Genomic DNA, 11,766 nt, shown 5'->3' on the forward strand with positions numbered 1-11,766 from the left:
TTTCTTCTCTCTCTCTCACTATCTCCCTCTCCCACTCCTGGTGTATCCCTACCCCCATTTTCTCTCTCCTTCTATACCCCTATCATTCCTCTCTTTGTAGATATAAATTTATTACATATCTAATGGGAGTGTCTCCTCCATTAAAAAATACAAGTGATTACATAGACTTGTTAGCTATAATGTGTCAAAAGGGGTTGTGAGGGATCCTAATGTATCAAAAGGGACATTAGAATGCATTATGATCCCATAAGATCCCCTGAAAAAAAAATTATAAGTACATGTTCACTAAAGATCATTTGTCACTATTTGAGCTACTAGTAGATGGTGAGTATTAATCATTATCATTTGACATAGGTTTACATGTATACCTTACTTCTTTCCTTTGTTTCTTTTTCCTGCCTAGCTCTTCAATCCCTTATTTGTAGCTTCTATCATTGGTCCAAGAAGCTCTTCCCACTCTTCCTCATTAACTAGGTGGGATTTATCTCTTAACCTTGAGTAGTTCATTAATAGTTTCATTCTTAACAAAATTGATAAGTAGATTCTCCATAGCTAGTATTCTTCTTAACCATTGTATAGTTTCTCCTCAACTTAAAATTTTGTTATCAGTTGATATACACTCAAAATTTTCTCTTGGTCAATCCTTTAGACATGTGATTGAGCCTATAGATCCAAAAAAGGGTTAAAATCAAGATATAGTGGAAGAATAGTATTAGATCCTTCAATTGTTCCTTAAGGGGTCATAAGACCCATTATGGCATACTTGATGGCTATAACATGTTGAAAGGGGCCATAAGGGGTCCTAGAACTTCTCCAAAGAGACATTACCTAACCCCTTGGGACACACTTCAACCATCAAGTGTGCCTTAAGTGGTCTTATGACCCCTTATGGTACACTTGATGGATCCAATACTATTATTCCAGCAAATTTATATTTTGACCCTTTTATGGATCTATAGGCTCAATCACGAGCTTAAGGATTGGCCAAGAGAAAATTGTGATTGTATATCACCTAATTACAAAATGCTTAGTTGAGGATAAAATATTGTAGTGATTAAGAAGAAAGATAGCTATGGATAATTGAGTTATTAATTCTATTATGAATTAAACTATTGATGAATTAATTGAGATTAAGAGACAAAGCCCACCTGATTGATGGAAAAGAGTGATAAGAGCTTCTTGGACCCATGACATAAGTTACAAATAAGGACTTGAAGAGCTAGGAAGGGGAAAGAAGCACAAAAAAAGAAGTAAGATATGAATGTGAGCCTATGTCATATGATGATGATGATGATGATGAAATCTTACCATCTAATAGTAGCTTAGGTAGTGATAGAGGGTCTTCAATACACATGTACTCAGAAACAAAAATTTTAGATAGAGAAGTGACAAGTGTTGTGGAATTATCCATAGAGTAATGTTCTCTCTCTCTCTCTCTCTCTCTCTCTCTCTCTCTCTCTCTCTCTCTCTCTCTCTCCTTTTCATCTCCTTCCCCCCATTCTCTCTATATCTCACTCTCAATCTCTCCATTGAGCTTCTAATTCTACATAACCTGATGGGGTTATGGAGAACTATATGCAATGCTTCTAGTTCTTAATAATGTAATCACATTTTATTAAGAATAAAACAATTTTGTTATGGCTAACATCTATTTTTTTAATGTTATTCTCTTGACTTATCAAAAAGTCAAGCCCCATTTAAAAATTGATAAAAAGTGCACATAATGTGATCACATTACGTGTAGTTTTGACTTTTTTCATGGTGTTGAATTCTTTGTACGCCATATTTGTGCATATTCCCTTGAGGTATATATGAATCAAATGTAAAGATTAAATAATACAGATTAAGAAGAGAAGAACTATGGATTTCTAAAACTTAGATGGAAAGGTTATAGAAGGAAATCAAGAGCTCCTACATATTGTCATATTTTCTTATGTCTTTTAGAATGAAGTGTGTTTAATAAATAATATTATGAAAATTTAGTTATTTTGTGCACATTGTCTTAGGGTTAATTATATCCTTTGCATTTTTCCTAAACAATTAAGGAAAATGAGTCCAAGGTTGGCTTCTAGCCTAAAAAGTTGTAATAGATTATTTCATGTAGCAAGATTGATCTTGCCCATAGTTTTTCCACTTTGGGTTTTTCATGTAAAATTAGTGTTCATGTGTGTGCTTTCATTGATATAGGTTGTTTGGTTAATTAGTTGGATGATAAATAATTAGTAATAAAAAAATGATTGTATAATTATTAAATATTTATTTATGTTGAATCAACCCACTCCTCCACATCTCAACTTATGGTGGTGTTTAATTTCTCTTACCTATTTCAAACCCCAAGAAGGATCTTACCTCTAGCTTACATTAATTATTATTAGAGAGACTATCTCATCTATTCAAATCTTTCTTAAAGTTGAAGCAGATGCTAAACTAAAATTTTAAAATGAAATCTTTTGTTTGATGATGTAATTATTTTTAATTAATACATCCAACTTTTGATGTAATAATATGATAAACCTCACAACATCTATCATGAAAACATACTTTCAAACATGTAATATCATTCTTTATTTTTACATGAATGCATATCTAACCTTGAGAAGATATATTGTATCTTGAGATGAAATTTATAGATATAATATGATACAATGATTTATTAGTAATTTCTTTAATAGGTTTTTCATGAGATGCATTTATATTTTGGCTTACTTAAAAAAGTCATGTCTACATTTTTTAGAGTTTCTCTAGTAATATTAAGACCAACGCATTACTCTCCCAAGTTTTGGGTCAATTTTTTTTTGACTATGTAGCTCTATGAAACATATTTCAATTAAAATGATTAAAAATTTTATTAAAACAAGATAATAGGGCTCTAATATTATATTTGGAATTTGTATTAGTATCAACACCTGTTATGTGGGGTTCAAGCTCAAAGTAAGATAGAACTCGAAATAATCTTAAAATGACATAGGAAAAGGGAACACTAAAGTAATGGTCTAAAAGGACTAATAAATTGTAAGATGTTAAAATGTACAATGCTTTATCTAATCTTCCTCTCATTTTGCCAAGTGCTTCAATTTGATCTAGTCTTCTAAAGAACCACTTTTAGCAAATAAATTACCTATATTAAAAATGTTAATTCTAAATTATGTCTCTCAAAATTGAAAATTCCAAGAGTAGTAAGGCTAGGTGACCTTTGTTCATTGACCAAACTCTAAAGAATGTAGTCTAGATATGAAGAACAAGTTAAATTTTGGAAGTTCGCACATTTTATTTGAGCATATTACCTCATGAATTCAGTATTGAAAACCATTATTAAATTGTAAATAGATAGACCATTAATCCTTGTTAGGGAATTCATCCTTAAAATAATTTAAATCTCATATGCCATTATATTAGAGATATAATGGTTTGTAAGGGACTATAATTGATACCATTCCTATCGATATTGGCTAGCCACTACCTAATCATTATCATCCTTGGTAAGGTGGGCTATGGTTGTAATTTACATAATTTCCTTGGAGAACACAATAAATATGTGGGATGGGATAATGTTGAAGAGGACTTTGTTAATTGGTGGTAAGGACCCAAAAAATCTTGTAGACTTAAAAGACATTGTATATAGACAACAAAGTGCCAAGCCTACAACCAAAGGGATTGTGTTCCAATACATAAACCCCTGCCAATTTTTAGATAGAAGTGATGGATGTTTGGTTTAATTTTGAGTGTTAATAATGTGGGCTACCATGAAATATCATATCACAATGATCTAAGGATGCATGAGCACAAGTAACATTTGAAAATTTGATTTAAAAAACAAAAACTATGTGTTTTCTTGCAAAGATTAAGGAAACTTAGACAACATGGAGATGAAACTATGAAGAATATCTAAGTTCAAGGGCAAAAGATGAGAAGTGAAAAAAGGATTTAAAATCTAAGAGTGATACATTGCACTGTAATTCCTAGATTAATCATGTTTCCTTATACATATTCCTTGTTACTCCTTCATAACATAGGTTCTTCTAAATGGACAAATTAGTATTTTTAAATATTGGTACGTAATGAATAATTGCATAAACATGTGTTTCTAATGGCTAGTAAAAGACGTGTAAGTTCAAAAGATGTGACTTTCTAAATTTGAAATTAAAATGTTGGTGTTAAGTGACTTGATATTGATCTTCAATGTCATTATACTAGTCTTCGAAAAGAAGACATAATGAGTATATGACTAACAATAATGAATATGTGAAAATACATATAATAACAGAAACAATAGAATTGAATGTATAAAATGAAAAATAGATTAAAGATTAAATAAAACTTCACCCCCATATATAAATTTGCGCACTCCAAATATACATGTAAGCTGAATGTTTAACCCTGGTTAACAAATTATTTTATATATCCGTAAGTCTCGTGGTGGAAAAATACCCTAGTCAAATGTATCAGACCACGTGTTTTGTAATTCAATGCACATGTGGACATTTCCGAAGTGCATAGACTTTTGACGGTTTAAGGTATTCAAGTTCAACGCGTGGGGACTCGGAAGCCGCGGAATCAAATTTCCCATGGACTATCAAGTTTCTATATAAATCGTCAGCAAACAACTTTTCCATGTACCCCTGGAAATCTACATTCTTTCCTCACAGCCTCTTGCAATGGCTCTTTCCTCTGCCTTGGCTTTCAATTCGAGCTTCTGCCTCAATCCTCACCATGCTCAGCCCCTCAGTATGCCTCAGCCTTTCAGTAGAACATTGGCATGCGTGTGCGGTAAAAGGCCTGAACTTATACTAAATCAGACCTTACCTAAAGTTGAGATCCCATTTCAGAGCACAAGCAACCGACATTCAAACTTGTGGAGAGATGATTTTCTACAGCCTATTGCCACACATCCTCATCAGGCAAGCCTATTTTCCACTATTTTATCCTTGCATTCAACTCATTTCCATGTCAGCTTTGGTTTGAGAGGTTTAGGATTGATGTGGGAGTTCATTTATGTGGGATGGGTTGTATAAATTTGGTAATCAATCTATTTATTATATATTTCAAATTATAATTGGTCAGTGTGTGGTTATATTGTTTATGAAAATTGAACATAAATTTCAATAGATCTACTTTAATTCAAAAAATTTGGGTTTTTATAATGATTTGAGTTCAGAATAATTATTTATAGAGGATGTGATTTCATAAACATAATTATACTAAATTACCAAAATACAATAGATTTTTAAAAATAATTAGTATAAATTCATGTTGATTTCAATAGTAAATAACAAAAACATCACAAAGTCTGAATCTAGAAAAATCTATGTTGGAGGATAGCCCCGCCCTTATGACTCCATTTTACTAATAATTTTACTTTTTATAACATGAAGTAGCTTGTTTGGGGAGCGGCTATACTCCCTACAAACTGTATAGTTGACCAATTTTCAAAAAACATTTGATCTTCATGATAGTTTGTAGTATAAAACATTTTTATTTTATTTTTGTCTTTAGTGCATTTTGTCTAAAGATTAGCTTCTCCCATTTTGTGGTTGGTAAGAAAACTTCTCCTATACAATATTATTATAGTGAGGTAATAAAAATTATTATAGTTGGTTGGTAAGAAAACATATCCTAAATTAAATCATTGTTTGATTGTTTGACTTTTTTCTTTTCTTTTTTGTCTTTAGTACATTTTGTCTAAAGATTAGCCTGTCCTATTGTTTGGTTGGTAAGTATAATTTGTCAGTATGTGGTTATATTGTTTATGAAAATTAAATATAAATTTCAATAGAAAAAATTTAGATTTTTATAATGATTTGAGTTCAGAATAATTATTGATAGAGGGTGTAATTTCACAAACATAATTATACTAAATTACCAAAACAGATTTGATTTTTAAAAAAAAAATTAGTATAATGTCATGTTGATATCAATAGTAAATAAGAGAAACATCACAAATAGTAAATAACAGAAACATCACAAAATCTGAATCTAGAAAAAATCTATGTTGAAAGATAGCCCGGCCCTACGATTCCATTTTTCTAATAATTTTACTTTTTATAACATGAAGTAGTCAATATAACTATAGTAATAACATGGTGATTGTTTGGGGAGCTGTTATCCTCTTGACCATTAATTTTCAAAAAATCAAAAACATCATTGATTTTTCTAAAAATTTCATCGTCTGATCTTCATGATAGTTTGACTTTTTTTTGTCTTTAGTACTTCGTCTGTAGATTAGCCTGTCGCATTGATTGGTTGGTAAGAAAATTTCTCCTAAATATATTATTCTGTGATTTTTTAGGCTCCTTCCAATGCTGAACATTCTGAGAAGCTTATTAGTGATATCAAAGGTATTTTACGTACAATGGTTGCTGCTGAATCACATGCGAACGATGTTTTCCGACTTCTAACCATGGTCGATAATATTGAACGTCTTGGAATCGATCGACATTTTCAGAAGGAAATAACAGATGCTCTTGATTTTATTTATAGGTTTGTTTCCACGTGTTATAATACTAAAATTCATCAGTATTTGTTTGCATTTTCTCCGCCTAACATTTTTAAGGCTATACAATCGATTAGCAGGAATTGGGGTGAATGTCAAAGAGATCTCAATATCACAGCTCTGGGATTTCGGATTCTTCGACTTCACAGATATCCAATTTGTTCAGGTAGTATATTATGTTTGAAATATCAAATATTTTCTTAAAATTGTAATCTTTTATTTACAGGGACGTTGATATTAAATCAATAAATCAAAACTTAAGCATTGTTTTGATTTTAATTGACTGATCTCATTGTGTACTGGGAATTTGAGTATTGATCACTTTATAGTATAATATAATAACATAAGATTCAAGCTTTAATGTATGTTTAATCCATCCCATGATATAATATAAGCAGGAATATTGGGACCCTTGAAAACATCAAATGTGCATTTCTTGTGCTCCACTGCTCAGTCCGAGGAAGAGAAGACCAAAGGTATTCTAAATTTATATCGGGCTTCACAGATTGCTTTCCCGGGAGAAACAATTTTGGACGAGGCCAAAAATTTCAGTATTACTTATCTAAGTCAAGCTCTTCACAAGACTGGGATCAGCTCCCACCTTTTGAAAGAGGTAATATTACGGAGTCACTGGTTGTGGATGTTTATTCATTTGTTTGGGATTTTCTTTGTAATGATTAAAAACTTTTTTGAGTGTTATTTGATTTCTACAATCTATTAGTAATATTAGAGTTTTTCTGGAATTTAATTGTGTATGAAATTTTTATCATTAACGTTTTATTTTAGCTATTCTCTTGCTCTTCATTCTGATGATAGATCACTGTGTGTGATCGGAAACGTTGATGCTAAAAATTTCGTACACAATCAAATTCCACAAAAACTCTGATATTAGTAAAAACTTTTTAAAAAATTTTAGATATATATAATTTGAAAATATCTGGGATTTTTTTTTTATTAATTTGTTACCTTCTAGAATCTAAACGAAGAGAGCCAGTTATTTATGCCATGGGATCTAATAATTATTATATAATATGCATCCAGATATCTTTCAATTTGGAGAATGGCTGGTTCACCATTCTTCCCCGATTAGAAGCAAGGAAATATATTGAAATATATGGAGAAAATAGTTCGTGGATCAGGTAATAGCAATACATTCAATGCAGTTTTCATATTTATTTAAAATAATTCTGGGATGTTTATATATCATTTATATGTTTATTTTGTTATGTGAAATACAGATTTATGGTGGCATTTTTAATTCGAAATTAAAAATTAAGAAGTGAGAGATTTTTTTTCTTCACAATTCTTTGTACATGATTTCAGTGTCATCTCTTGTATTATAGTTTCAAATATTTGAATCTCTCTCTCTATATATATATGACTTAATTAGAATTAATATCATCACCTTCAAGAATTTTATATTTGTGATAGTTAAAACATTTTGTCATTGTGAAAGTAAAACTGTACTGAAGACGAATGTCTTTCACATTTTGAAATTTTAATTTATCGTAATTGGTTTTTTTTTAAATTAGAATTAATATCATCACCTTCAAGAATTTTATATTTGTGATAGTTAAAACATTTTGTCATTGTGAAAGTAAAACTGTACTGAAGACGAATGTCTTTCACATTTTGAAATTTTAATTTATCGTAATTGGTTTTTTTTTAAAGGATGGATGATAACGAGAAAATTTTAACCCTTGCCCAAATGGATTTCAACAAGATCCAGTTGTTGCATCAGGAAGAGCTTAAAACATATTCCAGGTGAACTTATTTAAATTTTATTTTGTTTGAATGTATGATTAATTTGAAATTTTTTATAGAAAGAGTTTAAAGCCATAACATTGCAAATGCTTACGTTTGGGGAAGACCCTCCCTGAAGAATAATATAATGGTTGCTTACTTTCAGCCTATTTAAGTATGATAGATAAGAGTTTTTTCATAAGAGTTGTATATATAATTGTTATTTCAAGTTATTTTAAAAACAATTGAGTGGCTTTTCAGATGGTGGACAGATTCTGGTTTATGTAAATTAAAATGCGCTCGCCATCGTTATATGGAATATTTCTTCTTAGCATGTGCAATTTGCGAAGATGAGAAATATTCCAAGTTCAGATCTGGTATAGCAAAGTTTTCTGCAATTGCTACTTATCTTGCAGATACATATTATACATATGGAACTCATGATGAGCTTGTACAGTTCACAAATGCTATTAAAAAGTAAGTATTAAAATTATATTAAATAATTATTTGTAGTAATTCATTCAAAATGTCTGTTTATCTAATAAAAATGATAACAATTTATTAATAGTAATTTTTACATTAATCATAATCTCAATATGTCTATTAGGTGGGATCCAACTTCTGCAGATTACCTCCCAAAATATATGAGAATTATATACGCTGCATTATATGAAGCAATTAATGATATGGATGCAGAAATCAGAAGGATTCAAGGCCGAGAAACTCTATCTTCTGCAAGATATGCTGTATGAATATAATTTTAATTTTATATATATATATATATATATATATATATATATATATATATATATATATATATATATATATATATATATATATATATATATATATATATATATATATATATATATCAATTAGAAATCTATTTTATTTTAGGGAATGTATTTTAGTTTTATAGTATGACAAGATTTAGTTTTATGTTTTCTATTGAATCCTTTAGTGTATTGTTTGATATTTTTAATTGTTTATGTAGTGGGAATCTTATATAGCTGTAATGATGCAAGAAGTTGAGTGGCATGTTTCACAAGAGATACCAACTTTGACAAGATACTTACAGAATGGAAAAGTTAGTTCTATAGCAAGTGTGGTGGCTTTACAACCTATAGTAGCAAATGATGGGATTCTTCCTGGGACAATCCCTCACAATTTTGATTGTCCATCGAGGTTCAATGATCATATATGCTTGAGTCTTAAATTAACTACAAACATCAAATCATCTAAGGTATGTAATGTTGTTGAATTTACTATTTGCAATATTCTAATTAAATTCATAAATTAGGCATTTATGTTATAGGTATAAAAATAATGATATTTTATTATTAATTTCAATTGTTTCATTTTGAAGGGCAATGTAGCAGAAGTAGCTTCATCTATAACATGTTACATGAGAGATAATCCTAGAAGCACCAAAGAAGATGCTTTAAATTACATCAATAACTTAAGAGATGAACAGTTCAAAGAGTTGAATTGGGAATACTTGAAATTTGATCAAGTCCCAACTTGCAACAAAAATTATGCCTATGACATCACAAGGGGTTTCCTACATTTCTACCAAGATAGAGATAGTTTTAGCATTTCAAGGGAAGATATAAAGAATCACATTAATCAAATCCTTGTTAATAATGTAACAAAATAATTTGTTAATATAGTCAAATATTGTCTACAATTAATATAAGAAAGAAAAGTATGGGATAGAAAGAAGGACACCCTAGCTCTTAATTAAACATCTACTAGAGAAGGGTCACTTTGATGTAGTCTTATTATTCATTGGGCATGGGAGCTTATAGTCATACATGTTGATGTTGTAGGTTGGCAAAGATTATGTCGATTACTTGTTTTTTATCTAATATTATGTGTGTTCTTATTATTTCATTTTGGTGTTATATATTTATAGCTTTGCATAAATGTATGTGATCTTTTAAAACACTTTATTATACCTTAATAAAAATTAATGTATAAAAGTATCACAATCCATAAATCATTTAATTAAGAAAAAATTGATAATATAATTACTGACTTGATGTTATAAATGAATGGAGATTCCTAGTATAATATTAATCTTCGTGATGAGGTATATTTTGTGTCCATTTTCTACTACACCTATATAGTAGCTAACACATCTTTTTACTACTCCACATTTAAAGAAGCCCTCTTAATGTAGTTAGAATCTAGTCTAGTGACAAGGTGGTGCAAGAGCACCTAACCCTCCATTCTCCATAGCATCTATCATTCTAACTCTTCATGAGTTCTACTCAATGGCATTTGTGCCTAAGAGACTTTTGTAATAGGTAGAAATAGTTGTCTAATAAATCAAGCCTACCTATAAGGCCTAGTCGCCAATGGTGTTTATAAACCATGGGTTTTTTACTATGGTCATTGGTCACATCATATAACTAGGATAAGATTGGTGTGTTCTTAGGTTTCTAAAACTATGTACTCAGCTAACACTAGGAATCCTTTGTTAACTCGACATGGTCTTGGACCTCAACATGGTCTAGGAGCTCAGCAATGCTTGAGAATTGACTGGTCTAGAATATACACTGACTTTCCTTCATTAACCAACCCAACTCAATTGGCACTATTTCCAAACTCAGTTAACACTGAAATACTTGGCACATACTGGGGAACTATCTTCAATGACCGAGTAGGCTTGGCTAATATTAACTGCTCAGCAAGGCTTATAGTTTTTTGTTACATTTTACAAACTTTCACCGAATCACTCCCAATGGTTACAACCTTTGAAAATTGGTTGGCATAGCTAGGAAAGGTCTTCAAATATCCCTTTCGCATGGGTGGAAGACACATAGAATATGTAACTTTGCATTTGAATCAATAAAAAGATCATTTTTTTCTTGTAAAACATTGTGTTTCCATAGTGTACAGACTGGTACAGATTGGCACATGTGAATAAGCGATTGATTTGGAACTATGGAATCTTCATGTCACTTGGAAAAATCCAAGTTAGGAGGATGTACAACATGATCCCTAAAGAATGGGAGATGGAAAGAAAGGCAATCAATTTTGCTAGCAAGCCTTAGGCCAAACATCTCTATGTGTTTTGTCCAAGACAGCAGGTATTGAAGTGTTGCAGGCACTTGGGGGATGGATGAAACCAATCTGAGGGTGGATAATGATATCTAGTAGATCCCTACATGTTTCCTACTTGGTCATTTTTTGACATTAAGGTCAATTTTTCTATTAGTGACTCAACACTTAGTTAGTTGGTTACATTACTACCGAGCTCTATAGTTGCAACTGAGCTTATCATTCATCTAGTAGTGTTGAGGGTGGATAATGATATCTAGTAGATTCCTACATGTTTCCTAGTCGATCATTTTATTGACATTAAGGTCAATTTGTCTATTAGTGACTCAAAACTTAATCAGTTGGTTACATTGCTACTAAGCCCTATATTTGCAATCAAACTTATCATTCATCGAGTAGTGTTAACCACATGTTTTAGTTGTTACCAAGATAAATAGTCATTTTATAGTTCATGCCAAGCTACACAG

General features: G+C 30.7%; 1 protein-coding gene across 2 annotated transcripts; it reads left to right on the forward strand.

Moving 5' to 3' along the window:
* The first annotated feature begins 4,579 nt into the window (after window positions 1-4,579).
* Window positions 4,580-10,126, forward strand: LOC149577784 (alpha pinene synthase, chloroplastic-like). 2 transcript variants are annotated; one of them, XM_089792174.1, is made up of 10 exons: window positions 4,580-4,898; window positions 6,287-6,477; window positions 6,568-6,656; window positions 6,889-7,103; window positions 7,532-7,629; window positions 8,162-8,254; window positions 8,495-8,710; window positions 8,841-8,979; window positions 9,228-9,476; window positions 9,600-10,126. In XM_089792174.1, exons 1-10 carry the CDS (start codon window positions 4,656-4,658, stop codon window positions 9,888-9,890), a joined length of 1,824 nt encoding a protein of 607 aa, XP_089648300.1. In that variant the 5' UTR covers window positions 4,580-4,655; the 3' UTR covers window positions 9,891-10,126. The 2 variants fall into 2 exon arrangements, with proteins under 2 accessions (XP_089648300.1, XP_089648382.1); XM_089792256.1 differs by having other exon boundaries at window positions 4,582-4,898; window positions 6,571-6,656.
* Window positions 10,127-11,766: the final 1,640 nt, after the last annotated feature.

This window comes from Cupressus sempervirens, chromosome 1, assembly GCF_028749045.1.
Source record: "Cupressus sempervirens isolate cs-2001-9-10 chromosome 1, ASM2874904v1, whole genome shotgun sequence".
Classification (NCBI taxonomy): domain Eukaryota; kingdom Viridiplantae; phylum Streptophyta; class Pinopsida; order Cupressales; family Cupressaceae; genus Cupressus; species Cupressus sempervirens.